This window comes from Oryctolagus cuniculus, chromosome 1 (genome assembly GCF_051225735.1).
Source record: "Oryctolagus cuniculus isolate XC-2025 breed Fujian yellow rabbit chromosome 1, ASM5122573v1, whole genome shotgun sequence".
NCBI classification, from domain to species: Eukaryota; Metazoa; Chordata; class Mammalia; order Lagomorpha; family Leporidae; genus Oryctolagus; species Oryctolagus cuniculus.
Window position 1 is genome coordinate 85,804,131 of NC_142867.1, and position 19,843 is coordinate 85,823,973.

The window sequence follows — 19,843 nt, forward strand, 5'->3', positions numbered from 1 at the left end:
ATGGCCACAACAGCCAGGTTGGAGCGAGGCTGAAGCCAGAAGCTTCTTACTGGTCTCCAAGGTAGGTGGCAGGGACTGTAACAATTGAGCCGTCGTCCGCTGCTTTTCCCAGGCACATTAGCAAGGAGCTGGATTGGAAGTGAAGCAGCAGGGACTCAAACCGGTGCTCATGTGGGATGCCAGTGTTGCAGGTTGTAGCCACTGTGCCACTATGCCAGCCCCTGAGAAATATCCTTTTAAATGGCTATAAAGTATTTTGTCTCATGGAGTACCACCACATAATACTTGGCACTATAAAAATGCTGCTTGATGGAATCATCACTTTACATAAACTTTTATATGGAGACGTGGCATTAGAAATTTACTTGCATCTGTCATCCAGCCTCAATCCATATCCTTTCCTCTGATATATTATGGACTAGGAGATTCCAAAAACTATACTCCCAGGTAAAGGAGATGAAAATGCTTTAAGGTTAGTGACAATTTTGCTAGATTGCTTTGTAGCAAGGATATATCCATTTATATTCCCAGCCCCAACATGGGAGCATTTTTCACTGTACCCTAGCCAGCACTTATTCACTGGATTTTGAGAAATGCTTTTTAAAAAGTCCCTTTGACAGATTTTAGGCTTTAAAAATATTCTGTGCTCAGAAGCTAATGATGCAATGGTTGGTGAGACTTGGGCTCAATCCTCCAGCCCTTATGGCTGTGTGATTCATGCAAGGCAGTCTCTGGACATCTGCTTCTCCATTCAGTACAAAAATATACCTACCTTAGTTGGTTCTGTGGTGATGAGACATGATGACGTTTATAAACTGCTTAGCACAGTCCTGCCTCATAAAAAGAGCTCAATAAATGGTTTCTTTTAGGCCCCAAGCTCTGCGACATGATGTCTATAACATTTTGGGGGGTGGCATTTGCTTAGCACCTGTTGTGTGGCTGGCACTCATTACTGAATGAATGAAAAAATTTCTAATTTAATAAGTAAAAGTGATATACCTCTTATGGCTTAGTTACTAATAAAATCATGGCTTATTATCTCTTTGCATTTCCAGTCTGTCATTTTAAAATTCATATTGTTTGGTCATGCAATAAAGAAGTTTGTTTACCAGATATTTAAATATGACTATACTCAATATCTGAAACTTCACATCAAAGAATCCAGTCTAATATAGCACTCTTTATGCTGTTTATTACCTTTCATGTTCTTCTAGACTATCATGTGCTTTTAATTAGAAAAAAAAGAGTAAATTAGAAAAAAATAAATAGAACCACCTGTGAAAAATCACTATTAAATAACTTTTTAGTTCATGCACACATTAATCATTCCTGTAAATCCTGGTGTAAACCATTCTCAGTTCTATCATTCATTATAGATTTTATCTAAAACAAATCAATTGAAAACTATTTACATCATTTTTATTTGAAAGGCAGAGACAGATAGGAAGAGATCTTCCATCTGTCGATTCACTCCCTAAATTCGTGCAACAGCCAAAGCTGGGGCTGATGAAGGCCAGGAGGCTGGAACTCCATCTGGGTCTCCCACGTGACTGGCAGGGACTCAAGTACATGAGCCATCATCTGCTGCCTCCCTGGATGTGCGAGAGCAGGAAGCTGGACTGGAAGCCAGGACTCAGACCATGCAGGCATCCCAAGTGGCAGCTGAACCTACTGGTCCATAGTGCCCATCCATACAGAATTTTTAAAATGACAAATGTTAAACATTGGTGAATATCCGGGCCGGCGCCGTGGCTCAATAGGCTAAACCTCCGCTTTGCGGCGCCGACACCTCGGGTTCTAGTCCCGGTCGGGGCGCCGGATTCTGTCCCGGTTGCCCCTCTTCCAGTCCAGCTCTCTGCTATGGCCAGGGAGTGCAGTGGAGGATGGCCCAAGTGCTTGGGCCCTGCACCTGTCTGGGAGACCAGGAGAAGCACCTGGCTCCTGGCTTCAGATCAGCGCGGTGTGCGCCGGATGCGGCGGCCATTGGCGGGTGAACCAACGGTAAAGGAAGACCTTTCTCTCTCTCTCACTGTCCACTCTGTCAAAAAAAAAAAAAAAATGGTGAATATCCAGTTCCCTGCTAATGTTCACCCTGGGAACAGAGATGATGGCTTAAGTACTTGAGTCCCGGCCACCCACATGGGAGATCTGGATTGAGTTTCTGGTTCCTAGCCTTGGCGTAGCCCAACCTAGGCTATTTCAGGCATTTTGGGAATGAACCAATGGATGGAATCTCAATCTCTCTCTCCATATTTCAAATAAATAAAATATTTTAAAAGTTGGAAAGCTAAAATAAAAAAAATTGCCAACTTCTATAAAGGATAAAAAGCTATTTTTCTTGCAAATTTCCTGTAAATTACGTATTACTTCAAAATAATAGTTTTAAATCTGGATTTAAAGAACTAATGAAAATCTCAGCTATCAATACAAGGATGTTAAAAATCAGAGTTTCTGGGTATATTTATGGTAGACTTATTTCATTGTTTGTAGCAAACATTTTATTTAAAATTTAAAAATTTTACTTGAAAGGCAGAGAGAGATCAATAGAGATCTTTCATTGGCTGGTTCACTCCTCAAACATCCACAATGGCCAGTGCTGGGAGCCTGGAACTCGTCTTGCATTTCCGACCACCTGAGCCATCAACCGCTGCCTCCTAGGGCATATATTAACAAGAGGCAGAGCCGGAGCTTGAACCGAGGCACTCTGATATGGGATGCGAGTGTCCTAAGCAGTATTTTAACTACCATGCCAAATGCCCACCCTAAACATTTTAATTTTTACTTATTTTAGAGGCAGAGACAGACAGAGTGCTCCCATCTGTTGGTTTGCTTCCCAAATGCCCACAATGGAAACTGGGCTGGACTGGGCTAGGCCAAAATCAAAGGCAAGATGGCAGGGCCGGGCCAGGCTGAAGCCAGGAGTCAGGAGCTTCCTCCAGGTCTTCCAAGTGGGTGCAGGGGCCCAAGCACTTGGGCAATCTTCTATTGCTTTCCAAGGCACATTGACATGGAGCTGGATCAGAAGTAAGCAGCCAAGACTTGAACCAGTGCCCTTATGGGATGCCAACACTGTAGACAGTGGCTTTAACCTGCTCTGCTACAGAACTGGCCCCAGAACACAGTATCTTTAAAAAATATATATTTTCATTATTTATTTTGAGAGGTAGAGTTACAGAGGAAGGAGAGGTAGAGACAGAGAGGTCTTCCATCCACTGGTTCACTCCCCAGATGGCTGCAAAGGCCGGAGCTGAGCTGATCCGAAGCGAAGAGCCAGGAACTTCTTCTGGGTCTCCCACGTGGGTACAGGGGCCCAAGGACTTGGGCCATCTTCTACTGTTTTCCCAGGCCATAGCAGAGAGCGGGATCAGAAGTGGAGCAGCTGGGATTTGAACTGGCACCCATATGGGATGCTGGCACCACAGGTAGAGGCTTAGCCCACTACGCCACAGCTCCAGCCCCAAAACACAGCATCTTAACCAGCATCTTAGCTGCTAGGCTAAATACCCTATGGCAAGCATCTTAATGAAAATAAAACAGATGCACTCATTTCACAAGTCTAATTTCTAGACTATTGAAGGAGCAAGAAACTGTGGTTGTGCCTCTTATTCCCTCTAGAAAAATGTGTTCAAAGTCAGACCATACCCTACAATCGGTTCAAATGCACTGTTTGTAGACTGGAGTTGTATTTACAAGTTTATAATGTAGAAAATACTGATTTTTAAATAAAATATAACAAAAATGAAACCCTAGAAATTAAGCAGACATTATGCTCAAGGGTATTTATGCACTACTTTGGGTATTCACACGTGAACCATCAGCACAGTGGCTCTGAGAGAAAACAGAATGTGACTTGGGACCATCAGCCTAACAGCCATTGTACCTCTTCAAGCTAATCAGTCATAATGTGCAATCACCAGCTAAGAGTCCTTTAAAATCACTGCCACTTCCGACATCAGGGCACCACTGGATAAGTATCTTTTATTTGATCCAAACTGAGCAGTAACATTTAAATCACACATTCAAAAGCAGAATAGTTATCCACAAAATAGGTTATTATGCCTTAGCTAAGAAGCTGATAAATAGAAGTAGGAAAATCAGGATGTCAAGGTGTGCACTAGGTGAACTCAGACCTTGACACGGGGACTAAAATATCTGAGCCTACAATTTGGAGTTCTAGTTCCAACAGTGCTTGATAATCATGTCAAAAGCAGTTGGAGAAACATGCACCTAATTGCTGACAAGTTGTATCTGTAAAAAGGATTACAAGGACATACATTTTGATACACATTTCAATATACATGAATTTTGAAGTACAGATATGCATTGCTTTTGCTAATTAAAAAGAGCTAACATCAGACCTGGTCATTGGTCACAGAAATAAACAAATGAGCATGGCTGTAGCAAGCAATGCAAACTGGCTTCACAGAAATCAAACTAAAACTGCAGTATTCTTTTTCTGTTAACTGTCTTTGACGTAAATAAACAAATACTTTTTTAAAAACTGCAGTACTTTCAGACCTAACTAATAAACATTAATTTCTAAACTATTAAAAGGTAATGAGGGGCAAGCAAACAGCACAGCAGTTAATTTAAGGGTTGGGACACCTACATCCCACAACAAGGTGCCTGGTTCGAATTCCAGGTACTCTGCTTCAAATCCAGATTCCTGCTAATGTACTCCCTGGGAAGGAAGCAGATGATGGCTCAACTATTTGGGTTCCTGCTGCCTACAAAGGAGACCCAGCCTGATGTCTTGACTCCTGGCTTCAGCCTGGCCTGGCCCTGGCTGTTTGTTGGCATTTGAAGAATGAACCTGCAGATGAAATAAGATGAAAAATGAGCAAAGGAAAACTCCACATCCTAGAATGGAAAAAAAAAAAAAAAAAAAAAAGGAAATCAGATAAGCAAATGATGAAATGTGGACAGTTTTCACTTAAAGAATATGGAAACTGTGGACTCAACTAACAAAATCTTTATTATGTAAAACATTTATAATCATCTTAATGGTTATTAGCTTAATAAAAAAGCCACAAAACACTAACAATCAAATGCATGACAGATTAAAAAAAAGACATCAGATTACTTTGAGGGAAAATTGCCTTTAAATACTGTACATTTCCAAAAGAAACATTTTACATTGGGAGACCTTTTCTTACTCAACCTTTAAAAAAAAGAATTTTTCTCTTCATTAAAATACAAAGCATTTTCCTTCTTCTTGAACCATTATAGGTATGTAAAATTTAACAAACTGGCATTTTTTCATAGTAAGAGGCTGAATCAGGTGAAATATGTAAAACAACTTGCATATATAATTAAAGGCTAGCTGTGGTATTACTGCATAGGTTAGAATGCTAAACTGCATAGGTTCTCATTTACTGCAAAACTACACTACCTTCTTAATTTTAGGTTAGCCTTTGCATCATCCTAATTGCTTCTGTGGTGAAAGCACCACCTTGTGGCAAAAGAAAGAACTTCTTAATGACACAAGTCAGGCCCAGAGAAAGCACGGGTAAGCTTTCAGGGCCTCGGTGCTGCTCCATTTCTTGACCTGTAACGTGACCCTACTAGAGGTTCACTTTGTAATTATTTGTCAAACTGTGTGACTTCTTTATTGCAATCTTAAAAGTATAGGAAAAAATATTTTACACCTATCTGAATTAAAGGTCATATGCCTAACTGCTGGATTTAAGCACCAATTCTATTTCCTAGAACTACAGTGCCTCTTCACCCTTGTAAATACACTGTTGTATTGTCGTGAGGAAACAAAACACCAGAAAGGTCCATTCTTTGGTAAGCATGGGAAGATTCCACACAAATGTTTTCCTCACAGTGTTATAGCTGCTCTCTCACAGCCCCCAAGAGCAACCACAGGTACTCTGGAATCATACTAAAGGCCTCTAACCCATCTAAATCTATGGTCTGAAAACTGAAAAAGAACCATTAACAATAGATTCTGTTGTGTCAATACAGAAAATCAAGGCCATGTGGCATTTTTAACTATGCCACAGTATTTGCTCAAAAAAAGGTTTTCCTTTATTCAAAAAATGACACAGTATTTGCAAAATGACCTGTACACCTGGAAGAGATTCTCATCCTCTGTAACTCACTGTTTCTGGTAGCTAAGTGCAGCCCATTGTGTGTCTCTCTTCATAACCTAGAGCAAAAATTTTTTGAAGGGAGAAAATCTTATTCTTTTTTCCCAGAAACCTGTCAGGATCTTCAGTGACCAGCCCCTCACGATGACCCTCCCTGAGGCATATGTAACTGGGGAGGAGATGAGCCACTGGCCACACTGCCCCAGAGATTGGCCAGAGCTAGCGTGCCACATGCAGGGGTAATACCCCATTGCCCAGGCGCTGCCTGCACCTGCTACCTGCCAATCCATCATAAGAAGCAGAGTTAGCTCCTGATTTCTTCTCTGCTCCACGCAAATATCAACAATATTAAAGTGCAATAAAGATGTGGGCGGATCTGAGAATGTTTTACAAGACAGTGTCTTCAGCTGAGTTAATGCTACCTGCTAAAGTAATCCTTACACTCAAGTGTAAAAAAATACTTTTAAAGAAACCTATTAGAATGTCATGTTGGAATAAAACAGAGGCAGCCACTACCCAATTGTTCTCTCTCTTACAATTTGATATGTTCCAGGTATGATTATTCTACTGGCCAGGAATACTCTCAGTAAAGCATTCACTGTCTGGTTGCTGTTCTGCCAAGATCTGTAATTGTCTTAAGGAGTCTTTAAATATAGCTGCTTCCTAAGATTAAAGGAAGGAAGGAATACTCTCAGGGATTTTTTTTTTTTTTTTTTGACAGGCAGAGTGGACAGTGAGAGAGAGAGATAGAGAGGAAGCTCTTCCTTTTCCATTGATTCACCCCACAATGGCCGCTGCAGCTGGCGCACCGTGCTGATCTGAAGCCAGGAGCCAGGTGCTTCTCCTGGTCTCCCATGGGGTACAGGGCCCAAGTACTTGGGCCATCCTCCACTGCACTCCCTGGCCACAGCAGAGAGCTGGCCTGGAAGAGGGGCAACGGGGACAGAATCCGGCACCCCGACCAGGACTAGAACCCGGGGTGCTGGCACCACAGGTGGAGAATTAGCCAAGTGAGCCGCGGCACCGGCCTCAGGGGTCTTTTTACAGAGTGTTAAGGAAGAGAATGGGATTTTTAAACTTAAATCTGAAAAGGAAAAATTCTTACTTCCCCCTTAAAACAGATAAGAAAATATAAACTTAAACATGACTTACTAAGATTTCTGGAACTGCCTGTTCAGAAATGTCTTATAGGAACCAAGTTAAGATAAAATATTGAGAAACACTAGCAACAGTATTCCACTGAAGTTATATTTCAGTACTTTAAATATAACCACAAGCTTCAACTGTTCATTTTACCAACTCCCTAAAAAATGTTCTCTGATATTTTCCAGAAGATATAGTTTAAAATTTTTTAAATTCTTTTTCTCCCAGAAATAGATGGGGGAGAAGGAGACTACTGATGGAGAATAACAGAGAAAATTGCTACTACTCAATGGGAACATAATCTTTTGAAATAAAGGCTTAGTAATTCAACAGACTATTCTTTTTAAAATGAAAACTTACATGTAATTATTCAAACTACAAGTACTTCTAATCATTTAAAGTGTTCGTGAATGATTGTGCAATGAGCATTAGGAAAAAAAACTCATACATAGTAACAAAGTGAGCTTAGGCACAGTTCCCTATACACTGTTTCACTTTCAGGAAATCTAGAACCTCTATGAAATTATTAAAATTATGACAAGGTCAGGTTTTATAAGCTCTTTCTCTCAAATTTGGCCAAATATAACATTAAAATACTGATATAGTCTTTGATCATGAAAGTGATGTATAATGTATAATAGCATATTATTTTTATCCTTAATCAATAATATTTAAACCAAGCTCTTCCCCTAAGACACTAATAGATGCCAGGAAAACAAATAATCTAAATTTTGTGGAGTATTCCCAGGTCATGATATAATAAACAGATTATAATGAAGACAACCAGTGTTGTTGGATATGTCCTTAAGCTGGGAGATTTTGTAAATAGTGGAATCATGTCCAAGATATGATATTCAAAAATATAAATTCTTCACATCAGTTTCTCTGTTAAGTCTTTTTTTTTTTTCAGTTAACAGTGATACTTAAACATCTTCAACTGTACACTCTTAATCTGCAACATTTTGATTACTCTTGTGTTTTGAAAATTTCTAAGTTCCATTTAATATATTATCTTCTGTTTCTTCTTAAAGAACTGATATTCATAAAAGGGTCATCATCATCATCCTGAAATGACAAACAGATATTGGATTAGTGACTGCTGCATGGCTCACTGACAGAAGTTCTTAAAGCGAAGTGCTATCACAGTGATTTTCTCTTTTCACATAGCGTAGATTTCATTTTTGTATTTCCTTTATAAATGTGAAATATATAAGTCCAAGTAAACTCTTAGTGAGTATTAAAATAAAATTACCCTGCAATGTATATACACGTGCATTTCCCACAAATATTTACATTAATAAAAGCAAATGAGGTGTGGATAAGCTAAAAAAAAAAAACTTACAGCAAGTCCTTTCCATCTGGTTTTTTAAAAGCTTTCTTTCCATTTACATTTTATTATAGGTATCTGCTGTTCTGGAAATTCATTGCCAAAAAATAATGAAGACACATGCAGGAAATCTAACTTGGAAATAGCTGTAATTCTTATTTCCACTTAATGTTAGATAGCTACTCTTACAAAGAAGCCTGAAACAATCCAGCAAAGCAATCTTTGTTTTTTTGGCAAAGCAAGTAGAGGGAGTATTTCAAAAGTTCCCATACTTCTGGGCTGTATATTATATACATGGTAAACATAGAAAGAATTATCAAATCAACTAAGAATTTAATTAAAGAAAACGAAAACAAACTTTAAGTAATTCTAAGTTATAAAATTTGATGAAGATAACACAAAATTGATTCTTGAGGCAGGCATGCAAAATGTTTCTCAGGGTGCCTACAATCCCACATTAGGGCATCAGTTTTGCTTGACAGAGAGTCACAGTTTAATACATATTCTATTGAAGTAACATTAAAAGCTTTGACATCCTCCTTCTCCTCCTCCTCATCCCTCCAAATATAAATGGTAGATGCTCAAAGAACCATTTTGATTCTTCTGTTAACTGGCAAATTAAGAGCTGACCAAACATCACATTTTAAATATCATCAGGCCTTTTATATCTAGTTGTGGGGAGCAATCCGGACTAGACTGAGTTACTGGAATTAAGACTTATTCTGTGCATCTGCTCTCCCACAATATGGCGCTGGGAGAGGAGAAAACAGCTTCTACGCAGCTGCCTCCAGTTCAGCCAATAAACTGTAGGACCTACTCCTGATTAGAGGAGAGCAGCGTACTCGGCATGTGGGCAGCCGAGTTAGGATTGGCGGAGGAGGACTATAAAGGAGGAGAGAGACGGCATGCACCGGAAACATCTATGGGGAACATCTAGCTGAAGGAACACCTGTGCAGCCCCCGAAGAGAGCCGGCCGGCGGTGTGCCGCTCCCCTGCAGAAGTGGGGAATGTGGCCAGGGGGAACTGCCCTTCCACGGAGGTGGAAGGGATGGTAGCCAACCCGGGAAGGACCAGCAGCCAACCCGGGGAGGGCCGAGCAGACGAAAGAACAGCGCAGGGTCTTGTGTTGCTCCTCCACGAAGAGGGGGAGCGACATAATGGTGCCGTGACTCGGATAGGAAACCTAGCTCGGATAGGAAACCTAGCTCGGATAGGAAACCCAGGACGGATAGCAAACTTAGGAGGGAAGAAACGGGAAGAAATGGGGAAATATCGGAGAGAGAGACTAGCAAACAGCCTAGGGAAAAGCCGGACGAAAAAGGTGCCGGAAGAAGCTATTGAAAGCCTAGGCATAGACTCAGATACGGACTACGGGGGGAAGCTGGGAGAAATCTCTAAGGTCGAAAGCGAAAGTGAAAGCTAGAACAAACAGACTCAGATGCGGACTGTGGGGAGAGGCCAGGAGAAATGAGGGAGGAATATCGTTGGAGGAAAGCTTGGGGAAACATACCGGGTAGAGAAAAATGTTAGGGAAATTGAAGCCGCGGGGGGCAGGCCGAGGCGGATACGAAAGCCACTTTGGGATTCTCAAGTTAGCCCGGGAATAGGGGGCGAAAAGTTGAAACCAGAAGCTGAAACGTAAGCCAGGTTGGGATCCGTCTGATTAGCCCGGGGAGCAAAGGACGGGAAGCCAAACCGTGGGGCGGAGACGTATGCTGGGTTGAATTCGCCAGGCTAGCCCGGGGAACTTAGATTGAATGCTAGTGGCGGACACGTAAGCTACGCTGTGTTACTCGCAGAAGCCGCCGCGTGCAGAGAGAGCACGGGGCGTGAATAGATAGGGAACGGGGCTGGCGTAGGCCGTGGTGCAGACGCGAAGGGCGTGGAGACCGCGGAGCGCGCGAAGCCAAGCCGCGCAAAGCCGAGCCGCGCAGATGAGGCGCGGGCTGAAGCGGCGCAGAGCCGGGAACCCGCCGGCGGGGCGAGGCGCCGGAAAGCGCAGGGATAAGAGAAACAGAAGTTTAGAAGTAAAAGAGAAATAGGAATGCTGGAAGATAGAAGTAAAATGGGAGAAATAGGAATGCCCGGAGATAGAGAAATAGAGAAATAGAAAGGCCTCCCTACAACACTGCAATGTGAGAGCTTGGATTCGGTCTGCCTGATTAAGTGAGGCGATGAGCACGATGAGCACCTGCGGCGGCTAGCAGCTTATGTGCCGCTCCCCTGCAGAAGTGGGGAATGTGGCCAGGGGGAACTGCCCTTCCACGGAGGTGGAAGGGATGGTAGCCAACCCGGGAAGGACCAGCAGCCAACCCGGGAAGGACCAGCAGCAAACCCGGGGAGGGCCGAGCAGACGAAAGAACAGCGCAGGGTCTTGTGTTGCTCCTCCACGAAGAGGGGGAGCGACATCTAGTAATTAAATTGAAGGACACTCAACAGATGTTACCTGTTGATGACTCAACATTATAGTTCAAAGGAAGGTTATTAATGAAACAATATTTTTGAAAATAATTTTAGGGGCCAGTGTTGTGACACAGCGTAAGCTAAGCTGTCATTTATGACACCGGCATCCCATATCACGCCCTGCTACCCTGTTTCTGATCCAGCTTCCTTCCAATGTGTTTGAGAAGGCAGCAGCAAGATGGCCTGGAAGATGGCCCAAGTGCTTGGGCACCTGAAAACTGTGTAGTTAGACCAGGATCTAGTTTTGGCTCCTGGTTTCAGTCTGGACCAGATCTGACAGTTGCAGTCTTTTGGGGAGTAAAGCAGTAGATAGAAGATCTCTTTCTCTGCCTTGCCTTTCAAATAAATGTATATTTTTTTATAAAACTACTTTTAGCAACTAGCTAGCAATTTAAATTTTATAAGTAAAAATTAAAATTTAACAATTTTATTACCTCATCCGATTCAAAATCAACCCCTTTAGCTATTTGGTTCTGAGACATGCGTTTGCTGGATGATGTGGCCGACCACCTGAGGCAAAAAGGAGAGAGAGAGACAATGAACTACAGAATTCATCAAAACCAATTTTTTAATTAAGTTTTTCCAATCTCCCAGCAGCCACAAAAAGCAATAGTACATAATCCCCTTTAACAAACATAAGAAACAGTAAAAAATAACAATATAGAAAAGGACCCTGGAATTACATCAAAATTATAGATTTTTGTATTTACTATGAAGCTTAGGCAAATTCCTTAACCTCTTTGTGCCTCAATTTCCTCATCTGTAAAATGGGGATAATAGGTTTTAAGGATTCAGTATTTTTTAAATTTTATTTAATAAATATAAATTTCCAAAGTACAGCTTATGGATTACAATGGCTTCCCACCCCTCATAACTTCCCTCCCACCTGCAACCCTCCCATCTTCCGCTCTCTACCCCATTCCATTTGCATCAAGATTCATTTTCAATTATCTTTATATACAGAAGATCAATTTAGTATATATTAAGTAAAGACTTCAACAGTTTGCACCCACACAGAAACACAAAGTATAAAATACTGTTTCAGTACTAGTTGTAGCATTAAATCACAATGTACAGCACATTAAGGACAGATCCTACATGAGCAGTAAGTACACAGTGACTCCTGTTGTTGACTTAACAAATTGACATTCTTGTTTATGGCATCAGTAATCACGCTAGGCTCTTGTCATGAGTTGCCAAGGCTATGAAAGCCTTTTGAGTTCGCTGACTTTGATCTTCTTTAGACAAGGTCATAGTCAAAGTGGAAGTTCTCTCCTCCCTTCAGAGTAAGGTACCTCCTTCTTTGATGACCTGTTCTTTCCACTGGGATCTCACTTGCAGAGATCTTTCATTTAGGGTTCCCCCCCCCCCCCAGAGTATCTTGGCTTTCCATGCCTAAAATACTCTCATGGGCTCTCCAGCCAGATCCGAATGCCTTAAGGGCTGATTCTGAGGCCAGAGTGCTGTTTAGGACATCTGCCATTCTATGAGTCTGCTGTGTATCCTGCTTCCCATGTTGATTCGTTCTCTCCCTTTTTTATTCTATCAGTTAGTATTCGAAGACACTAGTCCTGTTTGTGTGATCCCTTTGACTCTCAGACCTATCAGTGTGATCAATTGTGAACTGAAATTGATCAGTTGGGCTAGTGAGATGACATTGGTACATGCAACCTTGATGGGACTATATTGGAATCCCCTGGCACGTTTCTAACTCCACCATTTGGGGCAAGTCCGATTGAGCATGTCTCAAATTGTTCATCTCCTCCCTCTCTTATTCCCACTCTTATATTTAACATGGATCATTTCTCAGTTAAACACTTAAGAATAATTGTGTGTTAATTACAGAGTTCAACCAATAGTATTAACTAGAACAAAAAAATACTATAAAGGATAAAGTATTAAATTGTACATCAACAGTCAGGACAAGAGCTGATCAAGTCACTGTTTCTCATAGTGTCCCTTTCACTTCAACAGTTTCCTTTTAGGTGCTCATTTAGTTTTCACCGATCAGGGAGAACATATGATATTTGTCCCTTTGGGACTGCCTTATTTGACTCAGCATATTTTCCAGATTCCTCCATTTTGTTGCAAATGACCGGATTTCATTGTTTTTGACTGCTGTATAATATTCTAGAGTAAATGTCCCATAATTTCTTTATCCAGTCTACTGTTGATGGGCATTTGGGTTGATTCCAGGTCTTAGCTATTGTGAATTGAGCTGCAATAAATATTAATGTGCAGACCTCTTTTTTGTTTGCCAATTTAATTTCCTTTGGTAAATTCCAAGGAGTAGGATGGCTGGGTTGTATGGTAGGGTTATATACAGGTTTCTGAGGAATCTCCAGACTGACTTCCATAGAGGTTTTACCAGTTTGCATTCCACCAAAAGTGGGTTGGTTAGTGTCCCTTTGTCCCCACATCCTCTCCAGCATCTGTTGTTGGTAGATTTCTGTATGTGAGCCATTCTAACTGGGGTGAGGTGAAACTTCATTGTGGTTTTGATTTGCATTTCCCTGATTGCTAGTGAAAGGATTCAGTATGTTAATATGCTTAAACACTCAGCATAGTGCCTGACACATATTCAACACTACACAGATGGTTACTTATGTTTTTATTGTCCTCTTTATTAGGTATTAAAATGTATCTATTATCAGGCCCCACTTCTGAAAATCAAGGCAACCCTGAAGTATTTTTATTCAAATCTCATTAATGTGTCCACCATAGGATAAAAGGATCTCAAGAAAGGTTCACCTCTCTGCAGAGCTGTGCCCCTGCTTGTGTTACTCAGCTCAATCTGGATCAAGCAGCAAATGTTTACTAAGTGTCTGCTCTTGGCCAGTGCTATGATAGCTCTGGGAAATACTAGTAAATCAGAAAATCACGATTCCTACTCTAATGAAACTTGTATGCTTATATTAATAAAAAGTTTGGAGTTAGATCAGAGATCAGCAAACCAAAGCCAGTGACAAAATCCAGCCTGCCACCTATTTTTGGCCTGGTTTTTAAGGCCTGTGTGCTACCAGTGGCTTCTACATTTTCAAATGGTTACATTTTAAGTGATTATACAAGTACCTACATAATATCCATGATTTTTACCTCTTGGCCTGCAAAGTCTAAAATATTTATGATCTAGCCCTTTAAGAAAAACTTTGCCAATTCCTGTCTTAAATAAAAGCAATGTTTGTAAATTCCTAGCAATTTATTAACTTATTTTGTTAATTTTATTAACTTATTTTGTTATTTTGTAACAGCTTTGAGATACTATAGCCAAAGAAATATGTTTCAAAGTCTTGTTCCAATAAATAAGTTGAGAATCAAAGGATCCTGTGTCAGGAGGAAACAGAAAAACCCACACGTCCTTATGTGTGGATAAGGACCAGGATTTCTCAAGCAAATCAGTTGAACAACTAAGGTTCAGAAGTGAGAATCAGAGAATTTATCAATTGGTCCATCTACAGAGTCCCAACCCAAGTAGGAACTGGTCAATTGCTGACTTTCCATTAGAGGCCAGAAATAAAAGATCATTAAAAGCATAAACCCAGTGTTAAGGCTGGCAAAAGAGGGGTTGAGAGGAGAGTTACAGAAAGAAAACACTCACTGAGACTTAACCCCGCCTTCTGATACATCCCCAGACAACCAACTACTGGGTCTCAGGAGAAGTAAGCCAGGCATCTGTGATGGGTGCTGGCTCACATGGCCACAGCCACAATTCTGCAGTAGAGGGTCCCAAAGACCCAGAGTTGTCATCCATGAGAGGCCCTTTGTCCTCAGCAATCAGCAGAAGTAAAAGAAATGGCTAAATTGTTCTGACCATTGGATTCAATAAATGAGTTTCGTTATGGATATTTAAAAGTATTTAATTTGATCAGCCTTACAAGGATGGATCAAAAATAAAGGCAGGGTGTGGGATCACATCGAATGCTGAGGCTTGTTCAGAAATAATGTGTGGCCAGAAACCAGAATTCCTGTCTAGAGCTCTTTAGTCAACAAGATAGTTGTCATGGCATTAGAGCATGTTAAATTAGCTGCAGGTTATGCCTGGCACATGAAAGGTGGTCAAAGGATGTGAGTTCCCTTGGGGCCGGTGCTGTGGCGCTGTGGGTAAAGCCACCACCTGCAGTGCTGGCATCCCATATGGGTGCTGGTTTGAGTCCTGGCTGCTCCTCTTCTGATCCAGCTCTCTGCTATGGCCTGGGAAAGCAATGGAAGATGGCCGAAGTCCTTGGGCCCCTGTACCCACATGGGAGACCAGAAGACGCTCCTGGCTCCTGGCTCCTGGCTTCAGATCAGTGAAGCTCCAGCCACTAGGGCTATCTGGGGAGTAAAGCAGTGGATGGAAGACCTCTCTCTCTCTGCCTCTGCCTCTCTGTAACTCTTTCAAATAAATAAATTAATTTAAAAAAAAAAAAAAAAAAGGACGTGAGTTCCCTCACCGCAAGGTTTAACAGATTCCCTCTCAATCGTTCCTCCTCCACTTGGCCTGACAGAGCCAGGTCCTCACACGCCACTGTGAGGAGACCAGGGTTATTACCTGCCAGTTCTGGAAGGTTTCTCTTATTTCCAATACAACAAAGGTAGACTTTAGAACAATTTTTCCAAGGACAAGTAGGTTTTCCATTGTCGATACAGTAAAAAGGGAGTTTTACAGCTGGAAGTTATTTCTTCTTCTTTTTTTTTTTTTTTTTTTTTTTGACAGGCAGACAGGACACAGAGAGAGAGAGAGAGAGAGAGAGAGAGAGAGAGAGAGAAAGGTCTTCCTTTTTCCGTTGGTTCACCCCCTAATGGCCGCTGCGGCTGGCACAACGCGCTGATCCAAAGCCAGGAGCTAGGTGCTTCTCCTGGTCTCCCATGCGGGTGCAGGGCGCAAGCACTTGGGCCATCCTCCACTGCACTCCTGGGCCACAGCAGAGAGCTGGCCTGGAAGAGGGGCAACCGGGAAAGAATCCGGTGCCCCGACTGGGGCTAGAACCCGGTGTGCCGGAGCCACTAGGTGGAGGATTAGCCTATTGAGCCGCAGCGCCAGCCTCCTCTTTAAAGTTAATTGCCAGGAATATCAGTACTTTTTTACTCACTACTTTTCTTATTACTTTGTCCTATTTCCTGAGGTTTGTTTTTTTTTTTTTTTTTTTTGACAGGCAGAGTGGACAGTGAGAGAGAGAGACAGAGAGAAAGGTCTTCCTTTGCCGTTGGTTCACCCTCCAATGGCCGCCGCGGCCGGCGCACCGCGCTGATCCAATGGCAGGAGCCAGGAGCCAGGTGCTTTTCCTGGTCTCCCATGGGGTGCAGGGCCCAAGCACCTGGGCCATCCTCCACTGCACTCCCGGGCCACAGCAGAGAGCTGGCCTGGAAGAGGGGCAACCGGGACAGATTCTGGCGCCCCAACCGGGACTAGAACCCGGTGTGCCAGCGCCGCTAGGCGGAGGATTAGCCTAGTGAGCCGCGGCGCCGGCTTTTCCTGAGGTTTTTGCTTTTTAATTTAATGCTTATATAGCTGTTACTATTTGGCAGGCAGTATTCCTTATCACATTATGAATATTCACACTCATTTAAGCCTCAGAACAACCCTATGCATAAATACAATTCTTATTACCTTTATTTTGAGGGACCTCCAAAAGAGGACACCAAGACACAGAGAAATCAAATGATCTCCCCATGGTCCACACTTAGTAAGTGGTAGACCTTACACACTTTCCTACCATCTTGGTACTTTTTACTTCTAAAAAGTCTAGCACGGAATTCTGTAACCTGCTAGTCTCCTAGATTTTTCTCATGCCTTTCTTGTTGATTCTTCAACTTTACCCAAGCTCTAGAGGTTCGAAACCCCAGGATGGGAACTCAAGCCCTCTTCTCCACCTTCTCTTTCAAGGTGATCCTATCTGTCTCTATGGCTTTAAGTACCAACTGTATGCTGTCCAGAGGTAAATCTAGTTCGCTCATCTGAGCTCAGGACTCATATCAAGTTGCCTATAAACCCTTTCACGTAATTTCAGTCATCTCAAACTTTCCAAATCTAAAGCAGAACTTGGGATTTTATGGTTATGACAAACGACTAACTATCCCTGTCATCTTGTATGCCTTTCTCAATTTAAGGCATAACCTAAATCCTGAAGCAGGAAACATGAAAATCAACACTGATTGCTCATTCTCCTTGATTTCAGTTTTCAATACATCCCTAGGTTTCATCATGTCCATCTACCAACTATTTCCATATATTTTCACTACTCCTGCCATCAGCCTGTGCAAGCCTCCATCATCTCTTATCTCAACTACCTACAGTGCCCTCCCCTTCTAATCAGCCTGTTTGTACTCCAAGCTTCCTGCAACCTCAGGGATCCTTTATAAATCAGATGGCAACTCTCCTGTTTCCTCTGGCTCCCCAATGCATTTATAATAAGTTCAAAATCCTTACCATCCTCACCTGTACCTGCTGCATGAATTAGCACTGCCTCTTTTCTATTCTCATCTTAAACAGCTTTCTTTTCCACCAGCTTTTAGTTACTGGCTCCTAAACTATGTTAAGCTGTTTTCTTCCTCAAGAGACTTTGCATATGCTTTTCCCTCTGCTCATTACAACACAAAGCCTCTCATTCTTTTAAAATTTTTTATATAAAAGAAACAAATTTCATGTATTTCCTGTACACAGTATTAATAACATAATGATACTTTCCACCTTACCCTCCCTCCCTTCTCTCTTATTCCTAAAACTTCAACTTAAATATAACCTCCTCAGAGGCTTTCCTGGAGTACCCTTTCAAAGTGGACAACTGTGCCTGTGACATGGCTCTTTCTTCAGGACCCTGATCATTTCCTTCAACACAGTCTAATACACCTGTTGATGATCTGTTCAAATGGTACCTATTGTTGTAAAGTCCTATGATCTTTCCCAGGAATAGACTGACACTTCCTTTGGATGTCATTACTCTTGACCAAAAAAACTTATCTTACTTGGCATACCCTAAAATGTAAATTTCTTGAAGAAAGGGTCATTTTCTTCATCTTTCTATCTCAACACCTAGCACAATGTTTAGCAGAGCTAATAAATGGTCATGGCTATACTTATCAACTTTTCCAATACTGACCTTTAATTAACATAAGGTATGTATTCTCAATGGGCTCAGTATCACAGCTAAGGAACAAAAATTGGTTCCCAGGGTACAGTGGGATGGGGTGACATATCTTAAGACATTGCAATGGCTTTTGGCCCCATCAAGCTTAAACTATGTAACAAAATTTCATTTGTTAGTATTCAATTTCTCTTGCTAGGTAGACACTGAACTAAACTTATTTAATATTTTTCTGTAGGTAATGATATATGAGTTGAACGCTAGAGAAATACTGATGCAAACCTTTCCTGTCATCTCATTTCTGTAGTTCCAGTTCAGGTCATCAGTCACAGCTGGGATCATCAGTCCCCTGCCTACTAAGCCCAAGTAATTCTTACCTGAAATCTGAGGTAAATTCTGCTCCCTCTGTGAATCTTTCTCTTTTACCATAGTGTATAGTCTTTGCTCTTTTTTCCAAGGGCCTATAAGCATTCATAATTAGGGGCTGGTGCTGTAGCAAAGAAGGTTAAGCCTCAGCCTGCAGTGCTGGTATCCCATATGGGTGCCGGTTCACGTCCCAGCTGCTGAACTTCTGATCCCGCTTGCTGCTAATGTGCCTAGGAAAGCAGTAGAAGACTGCCAAGTGTTTGGGCCCCTGAACACATGTGGGAGACCTGGAAGAAAACTCCTGGCTCCTGGCTTCCGCCTGGCCCAATCCCAGCCATTGTGGCCATTTGGGGAACGAACCAGTGGATGGAAGATCTCTCTCTCTCATTGTGGCCATTTGGGGAATGAACCAGCGGATGGAAGATCTCTCTCTCTCTCTCTCTCTCTCTCTCTCTCTGTATCTCTGCCTTTCAAATAAATAAATAAATCTTTAAATAAATAATAATTAATGGTCTGCATCAGAAAACTCCACATAATTTTGTGCTGATTCAATTATCCTTTAATAAGTCCAAATGTGTTCATCTCTCTTCTACAATTTAAGCTCCTTAAGCCAAAACCATATAACATTTATTATGTTCCCATCAGACTTAATTCGATGCTCAAACAGAAAGTAAGTATTAAAAAGGGCTGTTATTTTCTTAGGTAAAAATTTCCACTCATCGAGCTGTAGTTAAGCAGTGTTCACCAAAAATGTTAACTTCTAAATGGAAATGTTAATAATGAATCAAGTCAAGCTTAACAGCAACAGGCAAACACTGAAAAGGTCAGGAAGAGCATACAAATGCTTGGAAGGCACAATACATCTTTATGGCCCTCTTTTTGAGTGTTTAGCACATGTATAATTAAGTACATGAAAATATGATAATGGTGGAAAGCTAAAATCAAATGCTTGCTATTAACAGAATGCAAAATTATTTTGTTAATTGGGAAGAACACTGACATCCATTAAGAAAATCACTGGGTAATAAAAAGAAAAGGAGAAGTAGCATAGACTATTATATTTTCAGTGAACATACTTGCACTAACACTATCTTAAGTCTATGAACTAGGCCTTTGTCTTTCATTCTCTATATACTTTCATAATTAAAACTAAATCTGTTGGGGCCGGCGCTGTGGCATAGTGGGTAAAGCTGCCACCTGGAGTGCCGGCATCCCACATGGGCACCAGTTCGAGTCCTAGCTGCTCCATTTCCGATCCAGTTCCCTGCTTTTGGGAAAGCACAGGAAGATGACCCAAGTCTTTGGTTCCCTGCACCTGCGTGGGAGACCTGGAGGAAACTCCTGGTTCCTGGCTTTGGATCAGCCCAGCTCCAGCTATTGTGGC

At 41.7% G+C, this 19,843-nt stretch overlaps 1 protein-coding gene across 4 annotated transcripts in view; it reads right to left on the reverse strand.

Annotated features, from left to right (window-relative positions):
- Window positions 1-4,957: 4,957 nt before the first annotated feature.
- The window catches only part of MRE11 (MRE11 double strand break repair nuclease), an 84,823-nt gene continuing 69,937 nt past the window's right edge, over window positions 4,958-19,843 (reverse strand). For all 4 annotated transcript variants that reach the window (XM_008262535.5, XM_008262533.5, XM_002708627.6 and 1 more), the window contains exons 19-20: window positions 11,464-11,539; window positions 4,958-8,303 (exon numbers count right to left, since the gene is read on the reverse strand). In XM_008262535.5, coding sequence (XP_008260757.3) covers window positions 8,247-8,303; window positions 11,464-11,539 — 133 coding nt within the window. In that variant the 3' untranslated portion in view covers window positions 4,958-8,246. The remainder of the gene's footprint in view (window positions 8,304-11,463; window positions 11,540-19,843) is intronic.